This window comes from Schistocerca gregaria, chromosome 1 (genome assembly GCF_023897955.1).
Source record: "Schistocerca gregaria isolate iqSchGreg1 chromosome 1, iqSchGreg1.2, whole genome shotgun sequence".
Classification (NCBI taxonomy): domain Eukaryota; kingdom Metazoa; phylum Arthropoda; class Insecta; order Orthoptera; family Acrididae; genus Schistocerca; species Schistocerca gregaria.
The window spans coordinates 544,973,049-544,995,730 of record NC_064920.1 but is presented as its reverse complement, the minus strand read 5'-3'; the positions used below and the strand labels follow the sequence as shown (position 1 = coordinate 544,995,730).

The following is a 22,682-nucleotide window of genomic DNA, read 5'->3' as shown; positions in this document are numbered from 1 at the left end:
ACTACAGTAATGGAAAACTAATATTGTAAAAATTATTGCTTTAGTTATATTTGGTGGTACAAAATTCTGTCTTCTACAGAAAGATTAATCCTCAGCATCAGAAATTATGTAAATCAGTATGTCCAAATAATTATCCCGCTATATATGGAAATAACAACAAATTTTTAACCCTCCCCCACCACCACATTAAGGTTAATCTCTGCCTTTTATGGGAAATATTTTAGTTTTCTAAAACGTTATTGAACTTTGCAATAACACTCTGGACTGTAAAATAATTATGAACAGCCGGGACTTAGTTTGTAATTTCTTTGCAGGGTGTCTCGCGGTGCTCTAGAGCATTTACCTATAACAAAATGTAGTTTTGTTGCAACCTTCATGGATTCTGAAAACACTGACCTTACAAAATCCAAATGATCACACTTCACATAAACCTAATAGTCGTGAGTAGAGATAATTGGTTGTGTTCAGTGTTTAGCAGTCTTTCTAATTGTCCACCATTATATATCATATTGACATCTACTAAAGAAAATGGAATATTTAGTCAGGTGTGTTAAGGAGTGAGAATATCTTGATAGACAGAACACACATTACCCTTTCCCAAGAAATTCCGATAAAGGTACTAGTGTAAATAAATTCCAATAATTCTTTCTCTCTCTCTCTCTCTCTCTCTCTCTCTCTCTCTCTCTCTCTCTCTCTCTCTCTCTCTCTCTCTCTCTCTCTCTCTCTCCAGAATAAAATGTTTTGATTTCACAAATTGCTTTCTCAGTAACCATCTCACTCTAATGAATAAACTAGATTTAATTGTGTAAGGAAAATTGTGATTCTCTTGCAGGTAAATGCTAGACTATCTCGTAGTTCTGCTTTAGCAAGTAAGGCTACTGGGTATCCTCTGGCATATGTTGCGGCAAAACTAGCCCTGGGTATTCCGCTGCCAAACATCAAGAACTCCGTTACTGGCACAACTACTGCTTGCTTCGAACCTAGTCTGGATTATTGTGTTGTGAAGATTCCTCGGTGGGACCTAAGCAAATTTACAAGAGTTAGCACTAAAGTAAGACATGCGACTTGCTATCAATATATATAAAGCAGTTACACATCTGTTTTTAGAGAGCTGAAGTTTGTACTCAATTGTAATTTGAAGTGTCGTTATTGTTGTTATTATTATTATTGCTGTTGTTTAGATTGGCAGTTCAATGAAGAGTGTTGGTGAAGTTATGGCTGTTGGTCGTAAGTTTGAAGAAGCTTTCCAGAAAGCACTAAGAATGATGGATGAAAGTGTTATAGGATTTGATCCTTATGTTAAAGCTATATCAGATGAAGAACTGGAAAAACCTACAGACAAACGAATGTTTGTGTTAGCAGCAGCACTTAAAGCAGGATATACAATAGATAGACTGTATGATCTCACTAAAATAGATCGTTGGTTTCTACAGAAAATGAAAAATATAATAGATTTTCAGATACTGCTAGAGTCTGTTGGACAGGCGCATGTATATGATGTGTTACTGAAAGCCAAGCAACTTGGATTTTCTGACAAGCAGATAGCTACTTTTGTCAAAAGTACAGAGCTATCAATAAGGAAGAAAAGAGAAGAAGTAGGTCAGTAAATAATCTAATTTAAGTATTTAATTGAAATTGTAATACTAGTCCTATCTCTATAATCATCCTTATTTGGGTATCCAAAATATAAGCACCCTACAATCAATTAATTATCTTCATTTTCTGCTCTTCTTTAATAATAACAGATAGAAAAATGTTTCCTATTTTAGTATTCTGTTATTTCAAATTGGATGTGAATGTGTGTGCTTTCTTGTTTTCAGGAATAACGCCTTATGTTAAACAGATAGACACAGTAGCTGCAGAGTGGCCAGCATCTACAAATTATTTATATCTTACTTACAATGGGTCTGCTCATGATCTAATCTTTCCAGGTGGACATACTATGGTAATAGGTGAGTTACTTGATTACTGTAGTAGTGTTTGCGACTGCCTGTCGCATACTGCAATACTAAACATATTAATGTGACGTTTTTTTGTGCAAAGTAAGTTCTTGCTAAGAAGTGGGTGGTAACTGGATTCAGCATACATTTTAATAATTAATGATCATTTGGCCTTAGGTTGCCACCATGAAAGGTTATGTAATAGCAGTTGTGGCCAACACTTGGTTGCTAAATATAAAACTTTACTTATTTTAAAGTCCATTTACTTATGTCATTTGTAATTTGTATAAGGATTTGCTGTTAGGTTTTGTCTATGTCATACCCTGTCGTGTTATTGTAAGGTCTGTAGGCTGTATAATGACTTGAACCAAATCTGTAACTTGCGTGACAGATAATAACTGCAAGAGGAGTATGATTGAGTCAGTAGAACCAACTGAAAATTATATTGAAAGAAATGGAGTTCTGTTGATGGTATATTTAATGAAGATGATGATTGGGCTTCCTGCTGTAACAGTTACTTTCTCTGTCTACAGTCAAAAAAGTATTTGTTTTCCCATAACCCTCCTGACCTCAGTCTTCATTTGTCACTGTCCTCACCCATCCAGCCCCCTTCCCTGTTCCCATTCCAGCACTAAACAGCAGCCATTCCACCATCACACCCAGTCTTTTTACTCCTCTCCTTTTCCACTACTCCTCTCCTCCTCCTCCTCCTCCCCATCTCTCCCCTGCCCTCCATCTAACCTGCAGCACTTCACCGTCTGCCACCCATGCCATACTATCCCAACGCCCTCCCTGCCCCACCCACCACCTTAACTCCACTCAGTCGCCACTCCCATCATGCACTGGTGCTGCTGCTTGCAGTGTGGTTTCAGTTGCCTGTGACTACAGCTATGTGTGTGCGTGCACAACCGTTGTTTATTACTGATAAAGGCCTTAATGGCCGAAAGCTATATTTATGACAGTTTTTCTGTTCTGCCCGTGTGCAGCTCAGTGTCTCTGCTATATGATGAATAGCAACTTCCCTTTTCATAATATTGTTGTGTTCTATAAAGATCTTCTTGACTGTAGCTGCGAGGCTGCAACTGGTCAGTAAAGATCAGGCAGCTGGGCTGACAAAAAAAAGGTATAGTTCTTAACCACTATAGCTGTGGGTCACCTGTTAATAGGTGCTGTCACGCAAGCATTACAGAGCTGTTTAACCTTAAAACAAGACAAAAATAGGATTACATAATTATGTTAATATAATTTTACACTTTCTCATCTTACTTACAGATCAAAGGTTCCTAAGATTGCAGTTCAGCTCCACTCTTGTTCAGTCAAAAGGCACTAAGAGATCTCTTTAATCTCATTATGGTTACTCTATAGCTCTGCATCTAGGACCTTGACTGCTTTGCTGCTAGTAGAGATGATGTTCCTAGACAAAAGATTCAGAATCTCCACTTTCCTCTGCATGTTTTTGACTTGTAATGCATGTGAAGAAATTTGATTTCTCTGAAGTTATTGGTCTGTGTATGTTGCTTGTATTGTTAGCATTTGTTGTTATAACTTAAAGTTAAACAAATATATTTCAAGGAAGGTGAAATACATGAGTCACAGGAGTCAAATCATAACTGAGCCCAAGTCTAGCGGCCGCTGGCTGGCTGGCCGCTTAGGTGGCGCTGCTGCTGCATGGCTGGCAGACAGCGCTGCATGTAGAGGTCGCACGTAACTGCGCGGCGGCACTTTGAAAGATTGGCAAGTCACAACATTTGTGCTCACTGTTCTCCAGATATTCATTCAATTTTAGCCACATACTCATCAGGCAGACATTCCAATCTGTCACTGGACAGTATTCAGTGGGGGAGAGAGGGGGTTTCAGGAAGGAGAAGGGGGGAGGGGCATGGCAAGTGATCCAGTTGAAACACGCCCTGCACATGCAGTCACATGATGGGTCCTTGCTGCTGCAAGGAGAACAGCTCCTATTCACTTCCCACCTCTGCCAAACCACACCTCCATCAAGACATGTATCAACACCACCATATTCCTCTTGCTACTAAACTGTGGGTTGCTTCTGACTTCTATTCTGATGTTTCTATTGGCAGAGACAATTTCCTTACCAATGCCTCTGGGTCTACAGAACAAAACTACCCACTTTCAGGTGATCTGAAAAACTTAGAATTCCGCATTCTTTGAACATCAACAAACAAATAAAACTGAAATATTATACACTAAAAGAGACATTTAAGAACTTAAATGTAAATCCGTACTCTAAAGCTCATTGCTAGAATGAGATAGTGGGTTATCAAGTAATGTTTATATTCCCAATATTTTGTATTCCCTTCTGAGCACTGATGTCTGGGTTTTTACCAGATATGACTGATCACTAGTCATGTTCTTGACAATTCCTAATGAGATATTCAGTGGCATGGTAAAAGCTTGTCTGATGGCAAATAATCCCATCCTGCTGCATCCCACTGCTCCAATTTTGAGAGGTATCTGTGAATCATTGTCTGATAAGACTCCCTTTATGGATTGTGGGACCCAGCTAGCAGGAGTAACTTGTCTGTGTTTCCCAGTTTCCCTCATTGATGCTTGCAGCAGATTCTGTGCAGTAAGTGGAGCGCAGTCATCTGAATTTGGCGGTGGTGCATGTTGACAGTGGTAGGACTTTGGCTTCTGTCGTTTGCTTTCTCAAATTGCTTGGACATCACAATATACTCATTCTGACATGCTGGTGGTAATTTGCCACCAATGTTTTTGGTTATTTGATCTACTGTGTCTTGCCTTGTTTTGTCTGTGGAATGACTGGAACTGATTATGTGGGTGGTGTTGTCCTTCATTAGTGCCAATGCACCACATTGCTCATTCTGAAAATCTTCTAATGGGCAATATTTCAAGAGACTGTTAGATGCTGGTTACTGGTACAGTCAACAGCTGTCTTCTCTCCTATTCAAAAGTTCACTGATAAATGAGTGAAATCATCTCTTCCTGTTTTCTGGTTTGGTCATAAGAGCATGTCTCATCACCTATTGATGTGCCTGGTTGGAGTACTGTGCCAGCAACTCTTTGCTGAGCTGCATTAAATTACATATTTACTGCCTCTAACTGCCACCATAGGTTCACTTCATACATCAAATGCTGTCCAAGCAAATTCATTGTCTGCCACAAACTGTTCAGTCAGACAATACACTGAGATTTTGAATCAAATCACCAGGTTGGATTTTTTATTCTATTCCACAAATTTTTTTCCACCAAGGGGTGGGAATGTTTATAGATGCATGTCAGGGCAATTGGCTGTCTACTAAGCTAAAGAGTGGCGTTTCTTACCAACTAGAAGGCTGGTGGCTCAAGCTTGATGAAATCATTGTTGCTCCTTAAGAGTAGGTATAAGCCCTCACTTGGATTCAGCACTCTTCTTCTGGGACTACTGGAGAAATAGAAATCTCATTTGTAAGTTTACTTCCAATGGTGACCATGAAATTATGAGATAGGTGACAAGTGTAGCGGTGGCAACCATCCATGATGTGGGACAGCCATATGCTTCTATCACTTCCCCCATCCCTGGAGCCCCCCCCCCCTGCCCCCCTACAGTGGAAACAGCTATGCCAGCTACTAACATAGTGGTGACCATAACAGGTGCTAAGACCTGCTGATCCACAGTTGCATTCCTCAACTAGAATTTATTTTATCTGTTAGCCTTTTAGGTAGCACTCTATATTTGTTCCCAAGCTCTTTGTTAACACAGTTTTTTAGCTCTTTTAAAATGCACTTCAGTTTCCCAATTCAGGTTTCAATCACACAGTTGTTGAGATGTCCAAAAGTGAATAGTCCAACTTCACACACATCATTCTGCCACTCCAAGGTAGAATTCCTTGCATCTACTTTCTCTGCAGTTGACATTATTTGCTCATCTACTCCTGTGAAAATATAGTCAACTGTACTTATCCTTTTGCTAATGTAAACTAAATCCTCCTTGTTATCTAGCATCATCGTGTCTATCAGCTCCCTTTGTGTTTTCAATCCCTGGACCTGTTCATCTGTCTGGCAAGTGAACTCGGTACACTGTGCCTGAAAGGGCTTCAGGGAAAGAAGTCCTTACTTCTTGCAAACCCTGCTCTGCAGGCTTAATTTCATGTTTTGCATGACTGATTTTGCATTATGTGAGCATAAAGTGACCATTGGCTGAGCAAACATTGCCTGCAAAGCGTTAGCTGCAACAGCTAGTTGCAAAATGGTACTCACCTTTGGTGCTGGTTTCATTGACTAGTGGCATCAATAGGTGAGTGTCTCCGCTGCATTGAGGTTGTCGGAATTCTGACAGTGACTGAGGTGCATGTCACATTGCCAGCTGGTGTGGTGGAGATCAGACTGGCAGGATGCACATCACCATCAGCTGGTGCATGAGGGGCAGCAGGCTGTAGTGCCATCCTGCTTACTGGAGTGCTGGGGGAGGGTGGGGTGGGGGAGGGCTGTTGGGGTGACATCAGTGATGTCAATTGTGCAGGTAGAGATGGAAATGGAAGTAGAGAGAAAAGTGTATCAGGCGCTTTCTGTGGCTGCCATAGCCATGCTAGCCATCTTTCTCTCATCTGGCCATTACTTTGTGAAAGTAATTTTTTTCTGTAACAAATAAATTTGTGAGGGGAAGCAGTCTCCACCCATGGGCAAGTCGAGGTATTTGGGAAAAAGCTTTTATTACTAGCACCTCTCAGGACTAGTGCTGATCTATGCTGATCTAGTGAAACATGGAATGAACTGTCATTAATCTGACAACAGACAGCTCTTCCCACCGTACCAGCTGTGTCATGTCTTGCCAGGAGATGGCCAAGTCTGTAACTCATAAAAGGATCCAACACCAATCATGCAACTCTTGTGGCAGATAATAAATGAAGTGGAGGGATGATTGATCCATTAAGATGAAATGAAAATAATAATAATAATAATAATAATAATAATAATAATAATAATAATAATAATAATAATAAAAGAAATGATGGAAACCATTGGTAATATGTTAATGAGGGTGATGATCAGACATCCTGCTCTAACCATTATTTCCTCTCTCTAAATTCAGATAAGTATTCACTTACCTGGAAAAATCTTCTTGTCTCATTGCCTGCAACACCATCAGAGATTAGAATTTACAGCAGGTGTTACAGCTGGCAAGTTCATGAAGAATTAAAGACATGGGGAAGGTTACAAACAAGTAACAGGTAAGCAAAAATTCAATTAATTGTGGTACTGTCTCAATAAGATGAAGAGTGAGACAGCCCTAACAGTGTGGGAAAACCATAAATCTACAATGATGGATTTTACTAGCAGTGTTGGCAGCCTGTTCTCCATGGGAAAAATAATTTGTTTAAAGGATGACACAAGTGATAAGTCCATTCCAGCCCCTCAAGAGTTCTAACTGGACAGAAGGTTTGTAAAGCTACTCTGAGAAAAATGTGGGAGACACTGGTTAGGGATGAGAATAATTGAGACTTCTTACAAGGACAATGTTTGCATTAAAAATTCCTCATAGTGTTCTTTGTAGTAGTCTCATACAGCAAACTGGAAGCACACTTGCTCATGTCACCCACAGTGACAGAGTACATTGTCTCACAAAGTGACTGAATTGCTACCACAGTTAAACTTGGAATGTCTGACTAAGGAGATAGAGGTCAGAACGTGCTACAAACTAAGATGGCAATCTTCACAATCGGTCAACAGCAGATTGATTAGCTGAGACTCTGTGTAAGAGTGAAGAATCACTACTGGTTTTATTACCTAAGAGGAGTGCCTGCACTTCCAGTACATACACTATATGATCAAAAGTATCCAGACACTTGGCTGAAAATGAATTAAAAGTTCGTGGCACCTTCCATCGGTAATGCCGGAATTCAGTACAGTGTTGGCCCGCCTTAGCTTTGATGACAGCTTCCACTCTTGCAGACATACATTCAATCAGGTACTGGACGATTTCTCTGGGAATGGCAGCCCATTCTTCATGGAGTGCTGCATTGAGGAGAGGTATTGATGTCAGTTGGTGAGGCCTGGCATGAAGTCAACATTCCAAAACACCCCAAAGATGTTTTACAGGATTCAGGTCAGGACTCTGTGCAGGCCTGTCCATTACAGGAATCTTATTGCCATGTAAGCTCTCTGCCACAGGGTGTGCATTGTGAACAGGTGCTCAATCATGTTGAAAGATGCAATTGCCATCACTGAAGTGCTCTTCAACAGTGGGAAGCAAGAAGGTGCTTAAAACATCAATGTAGGCCTGTGCTGTGATATTGCCACACAAAACAACAAGGGGTGCAAACCCCCCTCCATCAACAACATGACCACACCATAACACTACTGCCTCCGAATTTTACTGTTGGCACTACACGCGCTGGCAGATGAAGTTCACCGGGCATTCACCATACTTACAACCTGCCATCCGATCACCACATTGTGTACGATGATTTGGCAATTCACACAATGTTCTTCCACTGTTCAATCATCCAATGTTTATGCTCCTTACACCAAGTGAGGCTTCTTTTGGCATTTACCAGCATGATGTGTGGCTTATGAGCAGCCGCTTGACCATGAAATCGAGTTTTCTCACTGCCTGTTTAACTGTCATAATACTTGCAGTGGATCCTGATGCAGTTTGGAATTCCTATATGATGGTCTGGATAGATCTCTGCCTATTACACTTTACAACCCTCTTCAACTCTTGGCAGTCTGTCAGTCAACAGACGAGGCCAGCCTGTATGCTTTTGTGCTGTATATGTGCCTTCACGTTTCCACTTCGCTATCACATTAGAAAAGTGGACCTAGGGATGTTTAGGAATGTGGAAATCTCACACACAGGCAAATGGCACAAGTGATACCCAATCACCTGACCACGTTCAAAGTACATGAGTTCCCTGAGCACCCCATTCTGCTCTCATGATGTCTAATGACTACTGAGGTCACTGTTATGGAGTACCTGGCAGTAGATGGCAGCACAATGCACCTAATATGATAAGTGTATGTTTGGGGGGGGGGGGGGGGGTGGTCCGAATACTTTTGATCCCAGTGTAGTCTGTACACAGCCGTACAGGGGATGCTCCAATGATTTCTTCTCATCCTTCCATGCAGTGCCAAGGGCATCTTTCATGCTATTAGGTTGGCTGCTTCATTGTGACACCAATTCTACATCTACAGTATTTAACCGATTATAAGATGAGTTTTTTTCCAAATTCATCATTTGAAAAATACAGGGTCGTCTTATATTTGCAGTTTAAACTACTGCTGCTGAGGTCAACATTTGTGTGTGTTTAGTAGAGTATATAGGGGTAGTGTTACTTTTAGAGATGAAGTTTAGGCTATTGAGGACATGTGCAGATTTATTATGAAGAATTCGGAAGGGGAGGTCTCGGTAAACGATACTCGTGTCGTAACATTCTTGAGATTCCCAATATGCCGAAGTGCTTCATTCAGTATCAATGTTGATCGAACAGTCATGTGATGGGGACTTGCGTGGTGGTAGTGCAAGAGATATGCAAGAAATTGTGAACTATCCTATGCAGCAGTCTGTTGCTCTGATTAAAATTTGAGATTGCAGTTGTGTGTGTGTGTGTGTGTGTGTGTGTGTTGTATTTGATTTGCATTTGTGTGTGTGTGTGGGGGGGGGGGGGGGGGTTACGAAGGCCCTACTGGCTGAAAGCTTTATTTGTGACTGTCCTTTTGTTGTGCCTATCTGTGACTCAGCATCTCCACTATATTGTGAATAGCAACTCTCCTTTTCATAATTTGATCAGCATTTGAAAATTTTGTGAAACAGCATTAAATACTCCCAGCTTATAAACTTTTGGTATATAAGAACAGATTTGCAATAAACATTCTCCTACATGTATGGAAATGGTATACAAATATTAATGCCATTTTGTAAGCATAGGTGACACTCAAAAAAGTAAATGTTATCCTTCAAAAAATTTTTGTTGATTTGGAACCCAGGCCAATATTTCACTTGGTTGTGAGACAGTAAACAGTGTAATGATTTATTAAGTGGATTGCAAATGGGAAATTCAGTCTCTGTTTGTGTGTTAGAAAACTAGTTAAAGACACCAGCTTTTAATCAGCTTTAGAACATCTTAGTTGAAACAAGAAGGAAAATAAATCCAGAAAGAAATGTGTAACAAAGGAAATAAAGGGGAGGAAACAAAACTTACAACCACAAACAGAAGATGAAGGGGTAAAGAAGAAAATATTCAAAATCTGAAGGAACTGATAATGGGAACTGATAATGACATTAAAATTATCAAAGAGTATAACTGTAAAATTTATAATATTGGACTGAAGTGAAGGACAAAGCTGTAAACAAGCTAGAAGTGAATATCTACCTGTTCAGGTTCAAAGGTTGTAATATTTGGTCATCTCTGAGATTTTAAATTTGCTTCCATTTCCCTGTTAAATTCCTGCTGATATAGTGTGTGTGTCAGATAATATGTTGAAGTAGTCATTGCAAATGTAACTAACACTGTTCTTTTTTTACTGGAATATTACTGCTGGCTAAAAAATTCGGTTTGTTTCAGGTTCTGGTGTTTATCGCATTGGCAGTTCTGTAGAGTTTGATTGGTGTGCCGTTGGTTGTTTGAGAGAACTTAGGAAACTTGGCAGGAAAACAATTATGGTCAATTATAACCCAGAAACTGTCAGTACAGATTATGACATGTCTGACAGGCTATATTTTGAAGAAATTTCATTTGAGGTGTGTAAAGAATTTTCATTGGTAGAGAAGTCCTTTTACTTAGATTAGATGCTTCTAATGTCATTGCATCAGAATACTGTAGCATAACAGGCTGAAACAGTATCTCTGCGTTAAATTAGTGAGTAACCATAACACGGAACATTGGCCCATGTGAAAGTTCAGTAAAACATTTTACATTTATAAGGTGATATGTAGTGGTTCATGTGGATGATGTGTTTTTGGTTTTTTACTCTGACTAAAGTTATTTTTTTTATTTCTGTGATTATTCTTAAATAATCTGACTGTATTTATTGTTGGTTAGTGGTTTAGTCGGCCACAGATACTTTTTCCAGAGGGATTAGTCATGTTACTTATATACAGAAGAGAGCACAATGAAAAATTAATTCTTACATACAGGAACACATTTATTATTGTGTGTTCTTGTTTTTCTAACGTGTTCTGCATCCTGAAGACTCTTCTCACTATGGACCTATATGGACAAAATGTTCATGTGAGCTCATCTCTAAATCTACTTTGACAATGTTTTATACACTTCCAACTTTGTTGGTGGGACCATTTTCTGCATGAAGTCTACAAATATTCATCTTATGAGTTCAAACACCTTCATTTGCTGCAATACAATACTTACTTACATTTCAAACATGTTCCACTTGTTGCATGAAAGAAATCTGCAGTGAATTTCCTTAGTTACTTAACTGTCCTGCCAACTCATACGATAGAGATTAGATGTTACACTTACTGTAATACATTGTCCGTTATGCTAATATATTTGCAGTTCATTAATATGACAACATGAAGAGCAATCACATTTGGTTTTCAATGCTATTGGTCTGTTCTGAAGACTTTTATTTGCCATGGAACTGAGCCAGCACTGCTTCTGTAATAACCAGTGGAGTATTCATGTACTGTGAAACTTTCACTGTCTCCAAAGCCATTCCTAAACACAAAAAATGTACCAAATTTATTGTTGGCAGTTCAAAGTTTACTTCATTTTGCTCAATTAAGTTTTCGTCTCTGAATAGTTATTATAATTTGTCATGTAGTTTAACTCAGTGTGCCATAGTCCATCTATTCTGCATAATTTTTACGTCGTCTTTTATTGAAATAGTTTTTCTCACTTTAGTCTTACATTAACATATGTAATTTTTGCCTTCGTCAGACAATTGAAATGTTCTTCGGATGCTCCCAATAAAGTTCAAAGCCACAGACATTTATTTTTGTACTTGATGATGGCCTAACAGCTAAAAACCAATTGTGTCCTTCAATAATAAATGTTGTAGAAAATTTTTCATTCCCCAATACTCAATATTTGGTTTTCAGTCTTGTCACTGTCACCTTATTTCTCTTATCAGCCAATATTTAGCAGCCCAAATTTGAAGTCAGCATCTAAAAAAAAAAAAAAACTACCAAGAAAAAGTCTTTGTTGTGGAAAAATTGGGAGCAAATTTTTCCAGGGCAAAGTGTTCATGTGCTGCTGAAATGCAACTCAGAAAATGCCGCTCTCTCTGAAATTCCTTAACTATAGCAAGACAAAGTTCCATAATTGGAGTCATCATAAAAATGAAATAAAGTATAACACTTGTTTCACAAAGCAAATTAAATAGCCCTGCATATGTGAAATACAAATGACAAATGTGTAGCTATCTCCATTCACTAAGAAAAAAGCATGTGTGGGGGGGGAGGTAGGTTCTTAAACTAAGTGTCTAAAAGTGTAGACTATTTTCTGTGGAATTTTCAGAAAGAAAGTAAGCAATTAATTATGAGACGTGTCCAGAAAGGAAGTACCATTTTGGAAAAAAAAATTTTTTCAAACCAAGATTTATTTTTACAGGAAAGAGCAGTTCTTAAACTATTTTTGTACATAGTTGCCACTATTGTTCAGCCATTTGTCATGGGGAGAAACTAACTTTTCTATCTCTCTTTCATAGAAACGTGCTGCCAGTGAAGCCACTGATGAATAAGAGATTTTGTGCCATCATTACTGTCAAATGCCTAAAGTTAAAGAAAAAGTGGTACTGAAGGTGCAATATCAGGACAGTTCAAAACAAAATGAATGGAATGCTTGGGTCAAGGCATTGTGTTGCTTCGTAAAACATTACCATTCTAATTGTCACTCAAAACCTCACACGACAATTTGGTTGGTAAAAGTTCAATCGCCCACTGTAAAGCTCTGATTTCAAAACTTGTGACTACCATTTGTTCTTGAACTTGAAGCATGAGTTTGAAAGAAAGTGTTTTTGACAGCAGTGACAATAAAAAAAAAGTGTTCTGCAGTGGCTGACTTTACTCTTGGCATCTTTCTATGAAGAGTGCATAGAAAAATTGGTTTCCTGCTGCGACAGACAACTGAATATTGGTCACAACTGTGTACAAAAATAGTTTAAGGAATTCTCTGTATTGCAAAAACAAATGTATGATGGAAAACATAAGCTGTTTAGCTGGATTGATTGAAAGATTTGATATCACTGGGTTGTGATCCTTACCTACGGATTAAGAAATGAATCTAAATTAGCCTCCATACAGTTTCATGATGTAAGGCAGTTGTCAGGTTTACAGACATTTCAGTTATTGGCAAGTCCTCCAATATCAGAGGGAGAAAACATTTTTGACAATATTGACAGCCATAAGATTATTCAAGTCCCTCTTGATAGTGCCATCAACACTTGACTTTGAGGTAAATGCTCAGGTGAGATACACCAAACACCACCTTATAATCAGGAGTTCATCTATTTACATCTTCACACAAGTAAGGCTTACACAGAACTGGATGGCGGAACTACACAATGATAATGTTTTGCTTAGTTCAAAGATGATGCTCAGGTCCATACCAGTGTCGACCTCTTGGGGCCACAACTTTATTTACAAAACTGCAACTCTGGCCAACTAGTCTCAAATTATGCTAATGAGAAGCATGCTCAATATTTATCATTGTACTGCATATCATTTCATAGATCTATCTATTTTACTAACTTCCACACATTTTAAAGGTTTCCAGCAGATGACCTGTTTGTGCCTCTTATAAAAGTTTAACTTTGATAAATAAATGTCAGAATATATAGTAATTAATTTTAATCTTTGGTTGGATGTCAGATAAGAGGACACTCATGCACATCATATGCTGTTGCATCAACAATCTTTTATGTCAGTTCTTAAAGATGCGAAACTGTACCATATTTTGTGAATGACTTAATATACCCCTCTATGTAATATACCCTCACACTAGACAGAGCTTTTAAGTATAGTTCTGTTAATGAGAACAACATTGACATTAAATATTGCATTTTCAGGTTGTTATGGATATATACAACATCGAAAATCCAGAAGGCATCATTCTCTGTATGGGTGGACAGCTGCCAAATAATATTGCAATGGACTTACATCGGCAGCAAGCCAGAATTCTTGGTACTTCTCCAGAGTCTGTAGATGGTGCAGAAAACAGATTCAAATTTTCAAGAATGCTGGATCGCATTGGAATATCTCAGCCAAGGTGCATGAATTTCATTTTTATAAGTGTAAGAGTTTTCAATTTGACAGGTGTGTTTGGAAAACAAAAATGTATTCCAGGCAACATATTTAATACATGCCAATGAGTCGCTCATTTACAACAAATCATTGTGGAGTTACATTAATTTATGTGATTTCTTGAACTAAACATTTTGTGTACATGCGCCAGAACTAAGACATAGTTTGCTCATTTACTGGTAACCAAAGTATTTGGCATGAACATCACATGATAGACAAACCAAAACTTTCTATTCAGCTGTTGATTGATCTGTATTGGCATCTGGAGCTATGCCCGGTCAGTGCCTCCTATGATTATTGAAAGATGCAAGGAAGAGAATTGAGTAATGCAACATTGGATTAGAAAGAAAGGATGGTAAGAATTTTAAGTCTAATGTAGATCATCGAGAGATGAAGCCTTAGCTCAGATGAGAAAAGATATTTTCATCAGATGATTTAGATGAGCTATGGGAAACCTAAATCTAGACTGCCAGAGGACAGCTGTTGAATTGGTTTCTGTAAGATGTGGAATGTTGAAAACCAAGATAGTACTCTGCTGTTGTGGTCATACTGTCCTGTTTCTGAACATTTCGTACAGCAATCTGCCTTGCCTGTGATACAGGTCCCACCTCAACTTAACATAACATGTGGTATGGTGCAGCTATGATACACTGTACACTACTCCAAAAACTGGAAGTAGGTGCACATCACATTAGCATGTAGATTACAAGCAACTTGGTACAGTTGCAGGTTGAACATACCATCATCAACCTCAAAGGGGAGAGAGAATACAAAAGCTAGCTATGTTGGCAGCATCTACAGCTTCATCCTCAAGGAAGCTGAGGTGCATGTTGGAGATGAAGCCAAAACATATTGTTCCAAGCCATCAGATAATGCTTCACTAGCAGCTTCTAATGGATCTGGTGTGAAAGAGCTCTTCTCAGCTGTACATGAGGAAGGTTTGAATGCGAATCCCTTCCAGCCTCTCAGTAAAATCCCCACTTGTCACAGGCTCTTTACCTTGGTGGGAAGATAAAGAGGAAAAAGGAAACACCTTTTATGCTCAAATGGACTGGAAATGCGTTCAAAATGTGTGTGAAGGGATTTGAAAATTTGAGAAAAGTCTCTCTCTCTCTCTCTCTCTCTCTCTCTCTCTCTCTCTCTCTCTCTCTCTCTCTCTCTCTCTCTCTCCCTCTTTTTCCCTCAAGCAGAAACATCCAAAGAATCTGACACCTCAGTGAAGATAGGTTACAGATTCAACAAAACAGACAGTTCTGTGGAGATACTGGTAAATGTGGCATCACTACATACCACAGCTCACCCCACCTTCTCTTTGTGGTAAAATTAAAACTGTTTGCTGTTGTAATGGAAGTACCAAATTGGGAGAATATGTCTTCACTAGCCCAATTCACTGACAAAGCTCTTCTCAGTAGGGCCCTAGAATAATATTGTACTCCCTTGTGTTGATTTCAACCCAAACAGTGAGTTGCAACCACACATGGCATGGCAGAGCTGTTTAGAATCTCAAACAGTCTTATATACTCTGCAACAACCCAGCCTGTTCTGGGCTGCTGTATGCCAGGCCAGGTGAGAGAAATGGTGAATGAGAGGGCATATTTACATTTGGGCTTATCACAGTGGTAGTATTGACAAGTGTTTATTCAACCAGGTTTATACAGCGTTCCAGCTGTCTTAGTGGCCATTCCGCGATTCTATACACAGCCAGTTGTGGAATGCATTGATGCACCAATACACAGGTTATGTCTCTTGTCTTGTTGAGTCATGGGCTGCAGCTACTGCAGTGCTGAGCAGCCTACCAGGATGTGATGCTACGTGTGAAGAGCAAGTGCAACCCTCCCAGGTCCTCCAAGGTCTTTCCAGCTACTCACCCCCATGCTTACTTGTTGTCCGCTTTGGGTCATGTTCTTGGGTGCAGTAGCAAATATCAACATCCTTTGTCAGTCCCTCGGAGGGTGGATGCTGGACACACTCCAGCTCCCCATATCAGTGAACTTTCCCTGAGTCCTGTGACCGCTACGCACTGTTGCGCACACCTTGCCGGAACTTGGGGAGTCAATAAGCAGGCAGGTGCCCAGCCAGTATCCATCACCAGAGGTGTGTGGCTGTTTCTCTGAAATTCAAAAGTCTGTCATTCCCTCCAGTTCAAGATGCAGATGCAGCTGAACGCTTTAGGCCCCTAACCTCACTTCAGTATACCCTTATAGCTACACTTAGTACCCAGTCCTACTAGAGGGGGTAGAGTAGGTTTGCTTCATATTACTTGCCCTTCCTGCTTTTCCTAGTTCACTCTGCTCCAGGTACAGGTTGCCAGGCCTGGTTAAATGGGTGATTTGTTAGTTTCCTGGTAACATGCAAGTGCCTAGGTTACAAAAATATTACTTCACTCTTGGTCACACTGTGTTAGCTGTTCCATGCACTTGACCATTGACAGGTGTTACAACACCCCCCCACCCACCCCACCCCCAATTCATCCCACCCATCTGCCCAGAGTGTTTTGTCATAATGTCAGCAATACTGTCCAATGGCTTTATTAGCACATTGACCAGGCTGACCTTTACTACCTGGCCACAATAGGAATAAAACTTTGGGACACAGTAACTCAGAACATGAGATGAAGTACAACTTCAGCAGTACTGTAGCGCATTCATTGCCATTGATTTCTTACATGCTTTCATATGCTTCTACTGTGTTACAGTAAGTTGCTGATAATTTACTCTCCATTGAGAATGCCCTTATGTGGATGTATCGAACAAATTGCAACTGAGAAGTATCTAAAAGAAAGCTCTTGAAACAGTTGGTAGGCACTATGAACTAGATGTTATACAGGGTGTAAACAATAACTGTTTACGGTCTACCTCAGTGGTGCAGGGGAAGTATAGATGAACAGTTTGATATGACACTGTGGTCTTTCAAGCTGGGAAACTGCCCCAGATTAGCCAACAAAAGCCAAATCAGCTACAGAACATGTGCATCACATGAGATTTTGGCTAAAATCATCCTTGAGTGTTAAAAAGCTCATTGTTGTTGCACTTACGGAATGTAAAATTGATGTTCATGTAAACCTTACCTCACGATTTTGTAAATTTTAACAGTGTAAAGTTAACAATTAAATTGCTGTTTCTCTGGATTTAATACAACTGTGCTTGTAAGTCTTAAGTTTAGATTGAACTGGAAGTGTATTTACAGTCAGATTAAAATGACTGACAAATGATAGCTCTCACTTGCCTCTACAGTGTTGGCACATCGGCTGCCGGCTACTGGTCAGTTATAGGTGACACACACATGGCGGCGTCACACCAAAAATTCTATTAATGTGTAATGCATAGCAATGTTGGCAGTGGCTGTGTTCAGATATGACAGAAATGTATTTAAGTGACAAATGAGTGAACTGTGGCAGGCGACACATTTTGTAGTACTGAATTAAAATTTGTCACAACCTAACCGCAATCTTGTGATGTATCCGCAAAAATGGTGGTAAACATTCTGCAGCAGAACTAAAATCATGATCACTTTGTTCATGGCAATTTAAGTTAACCTGTAATGAGCAAACTCAAGACAGAAAAAATTTCAGTTCAGTGCTAAAAGCAAACTATAATTTCTCACTGACCTTTGGTTATCTGAAACTCCTCACACTGGCTACATGAGCTACCGCATTACTTACCATTGAACATTTCTCGGTGGCACTTGGTTGCAGATTATGGGCAACACAGCAGATTCCAAACTCAAACAATATGACAAGAAGAAAGATAACAGTCAGTAAAATGGTAAAAAAGATGCAGCGAAGTATGAGAAGTAAGAAAATACATTTAATCTAACCAAGGCTGTACAATCGGATTCCTGCACTCACTCACACTTGGTTATTCCCAGTTTCAATGATTATTGCTGCACATACATGCTGAATTATTCCCTTATTCACGCAGGCAGCATAATGGACCGGTTGTTTGTAAGCTGAGAAAGTTACATAATTTATACTGTCAAACAAAAGGTTGTAGTTAACTATTTTGGTGTCATCTGGTGAATGTACAAATAAATATTAAAAATGTCTGATTGTTGAATGTAACAGGAAGCTAGAAATTTTAGTTTTTTTAGATAATTTTAAATATTTCCAAAAATTATTTCAAGTATGAAACTGAAAGTGTTGTTATTTGGTGTGTAATCTAGATGATCTGCAAAGTGTACATGTGAGGATAGGCCTGCAACAGCAAGTGAGCACAGAAACACGTATGACACTCTGCCCAGCATGGGAATGCCTTAGGCAAGGCTTCAAAGTCACTGAGATGAACCTTACTGCTTTCTAAGTGACAGTGCATATTGCTGTGCGACAATTAGTCAGACAGATGCTTCATGGTATATTACACATGCTAAAAAGTCCATGTACTAAATAGAGAAGATTTAATCTCGCGTCACTTCGGGCTATTGTTTGTTTGATTTTCCTTTGTCAGGTGGGAGATTCAAAGTGCCACGATCAAGGCAGTTTCTACATCTGAATGAAAGGTAACACATTGTACAAACAATACCAGAACATTTTGCTGGAGTGACAACCACTGCCTACTAGACTCTGTCAGGCTTCACTGCAGAGCAGACTCTCCCTTCTGTTGTATGTAAGGCCCATTCATACAAAGTTAACTGTTCACAGGAACTTCTTATGGGTACAGGAACTTATGGGTACGGGAACTTCCATAACAGCTTGCTTTTACAGTGTCCAGTTCAGACACATCTAACTGTAAAATATTAGATAACCAGAAGTTACCTTTAAATATAGCATTGTCTTCCATTAGACTCTTAATGGAAGCATATTTCAAGGTTATGTGCCAAATGGTAAAAAGTAATTACATTCATTTCTTGGAAAATGACTGAAGATAGGGGTGATGGTCAAATTGTGATGCATACAAGGAGAGTTAAAGTAATGAAAACCAGAACAAACTCTTCTGAAACTTAAGAAAAATCGAGAATCCTTAAAGTGATTCTGCCTAATAAAACCATCAGTATACTTAGTCCTTTTTCTTCTATGTGATCAAGTTCAGCATTAAAAAACAAAATTAAATTTTTGTTTTCTGTTGTTATGATTGTATTTTATTTGTTCTTTTGGGTCTTGTGCAATGTTTCTTTAAAATGTTAATGACTACTTGATAAATCTAAGACAGTGTGTTACATATCCATTTCAGGAATAATGCTGTACTGCCAGTGAACTAACTGTGTCTAACCTTACAGTTTTTCACTCTAGGAAGAATGTTAATGGCCCTTGGTGATTCCATAGGGGTTAGCACAGCAACCACTCTTCAAATAATAAAAACCATAAAAAGTGCTATTGCAAGATTGGTACAAGAGTACATAATACATGCAGAAACTTGAAAATGAAACTGAAAATACAAAATTAAACTTACTTTATACTGAAAAATTTTCTATTCAGTCACCAGGTGCTGTCTGTGCTGAAATGTTTAGTAACAGAAAATGTTATTTTTCTATAATATATAAGTACTGGTCAGTACTTGTCACTGACATTGTTGCATGATGGCCAGGTTCCACACATACTAACATTGTCATGAATAGTTGGTCAAGGGCACGCTAAGAGAGAAGAGATTTATAGGTCTCGTGGATATTATGTGACTGTGCACATCCCCTGAATATCTATTTCATAACACCACTTGATGTCCTAATAACAAAGCAGACACACTCTGTAATGAATATCACTTTCATACCAGAGTTGTAATAGGTGTTTCGGTGTTTGGAAACAAAAGATTCCCAGTGTTATCACTAGGCTTGAGTGTTAAATTACAATCATTGTTGTTAATGTTGCCTTTGTTGTTTTACACAAAGTAGCTTAGAAACAAGAAGAGCCTCTTCTCGAGCCAAATACCCTCCTCATAAACTTCGAAGCCACTGTAGAGAAATTCAGCAAGCTGTAGTGAGAACTGCTCTGAGTGAAGACTTTTGTACAACTGTGAAATCGTATTTAGCTATAACCGAGAAAATTGTTTGACATCTCTACTTAACATTTCAGCTAAAAAATTGAATGTAATAATATGCAATTACAGTATCAAATATATTATTCATTTAAAAATCTTTTTCCCCATTAGTTCCAATTCTCGTTCAGGTTCTAACCCCCTACCCACTCTGGGCTTTCTCTTTCCCATTCATTTCTTTCCCTTTCTCATTACTCTCTCTTTAGTGTGCTTTCTTTCTTCTGTATGAAACATTTTTCTACTGTGTAAAGTCTCTTTATTGGAATCTCCTATATTTCCTTTTGTTTTAGGCCTATGCTCAACAAATAGTTCAGGACTTGTAACACACTTGAAGTGTGCAGCTGATCAGGATAATGACATGTGTTCTTCATTCTGCTCCTCCATCATTTCAGTAACAATAGTTTGTTTTAGACTCATTATTGATATCAGTCAGTCCGTAGGCTTTTGTGTCTCCAGCTGGAACATCTCTTCATCTGTACACAATATTCCGGCAGTCCACCTGGTTGCCATCTTCATGTGAGTAGGGCATCACGCTATCACACTATCACACTATCTCACCAGAACTGAAGTCACACACACCATGGTGACCCCTTTATACACAGACTGTGGGTCCACCGTGCATGTGTGAAAATAATTGCCCTGTAGTGGCATGCACAACAGCATACCAGTGGAGAAAGCTCGCAGATAAATCAATACCAAACACTAATGACAGTTTTTGAAGACTGAGACAAAAACTGTTGTTTCTTAATGTCAAACAGAAGAGGGTTGTAACTCTTACTTCAAGGATACTGCTTACCTCTTGGACAGATAGCTAGATTTCAGTGGCTTGTTTCATGACACAGTCCCAATACCACGACACAAGAGGGGGGGGGGGGGGCAACCACTTGTCTCATTGTACATTATTTTGTGACCTTTTGTAAGACAATGCTCCACAACTGCAGATTTTTCTGGCTGAAATAAATGCATGTGAAGGCGATGATCCATGCAACAGTCCTGGACCATATCAATTGTTTGTGGAATATAGGCTCTCCTGCAATGGTAGGGAATATTGTGAACTCCGTGCTTTCTCAAAGCTAAATCAGCCTTCACTGAGCCCAACTGGGCTCTGGTCTTACCTGGCAGACTGAATTTACCTTTAATACTAATTTTTTTCTAAATTCTACCTATTTTTGGAGATATGCTTGCTGCAAAAGGGAGCGAACATCCAATATGTAGAGCATGATGGATCTAATTGTCAGTATAAACATTCTGCTTGAACACAGCTTTCAGAAGGTCTAGTTCTTGTGTCAAGCCATCTGCATCTGAGATGGCATAAGCTCTTTCTACCAATGTACGTAGGGCCCTGTTGTGTTGGTATGATGGATAACAACTTGATGCATGAAGATATTGGTCTGTATGCATATTGTTGAACATATGTTTATGGTATGGCCATATGGGAGGGATGCTCTAGATCATTTCCTAGATCATTTTAATTGCCTGCATCCCAATATTACGTTCTTGATGGGAGTTGAAAAGGATGGAAAACTTAAGTTTTTAGATGTCTTGGTCTACAGGATGATGATGGGACATTAGGACACAGTGTTTATAATTGTAAGCCCTCACATACGGGCCGATATCTTCATGCATCAAGTTGTCGTCCATTGTACCAACACAAAAGGGTCCTACATACATTGGTAAAAAGAGCTTACGCCATTTCAGATGTAGATAGTTTGACACAAGAACTGGGCTATCTAAAATCTGTGTTCAAGCAGAATGGTTATACTGACAATCAGATCCATTGTGCTCTATAGATTGTACCTTTGTGGGAACCAATGGAAGATAAAAGAATATCAGTTGCGTTCTTACCTTTTGCAGGGAGCATATCTTCAAGAGGTATAATTTTAAAGAAATTTGATATTAAGTGTATTCCATCCACCAACTAAGACAATAGCTCTGTTGGGCTCAGTGAAGGATGATTTAGGTTTGAGAAAGCTCGGAGTCTACAAGATTCCCTGCCATTGCGGGAAAGTTTATAATGGACAAACAATTCGCATGGTCCAGGATTGTTGCATGGAGCATCATCTCCACACACATTTATTTCAGCCAGAAAAATCTGCAGTGGCAGAACATTTTTTACGGAAGGATATAAAATGTTGTATGATGAGACACAAGTGGTTGTCCTATGTCACAGTTCTGGGACTGTGTATAGAAAGAAGCCATTGAAATCTGGCTATCTGACAATATTACAAACAGGGATATGTGGTATCCTTTAAGAGTTGGAACCCTGTTCTGTTTGACATTAAGAAACAACGGTCCTCGTCTCAGTCTTCAAAAGCTGGCCAATAGTGTTTGATATTGATTTATCATTTCCACAAGAGTTCACCACCGGTGTGCTGTTGGGCCTGCCACTAGATGGCAGTTATTTTCACACATGCATGGTGGATCCATGGTCGGTGTATAAAGGAGCCGTCGCGGAGTGTTTCATTTCAGTTCTGACAAGATAGTGCGACGACCTAATCACCTGAAGATGGCGGCCAGGTGGACCGCTGAAATAATGTCCAGATGACAAGATGTTCT

General features: G+C 39.2%; 1 protein-coding gene across 1 annotated transcript in view; it reads left to right on the top strand.

The window, feature by feature from the left end:
• LOC126355867 (CAD protein) overlaps window positions 1-22,682 on the top strand; it is a 526,936-nt gene that overhangs the window by 146,018 nt on the left and 358,236 nt on the right. Inside the window, exons 10-14 of the mRNA XM_050006369.1 lie at window positions 833-1,051; window positions 1,182-1,599; window positions 1,821-1,952; window positions 10,466-10,641; window positions 13,929-14,128. Coding sequence (XP_049862326.1) covers window positions 833-1,051; window positions 1,182-1,599; window positions 1,821-1,952; window positions 10,466-10,641; window positions 13,929-14,128 — 1,145 coding nt within the window. The remainder of the gene's footprint in view (window positions 1-832; window positions 1,052-1,181; window positions 1,600-1,820; window positions 1,953-10,465; window positions 10,642-13,928; window positions 14,129-22,682) is intronic.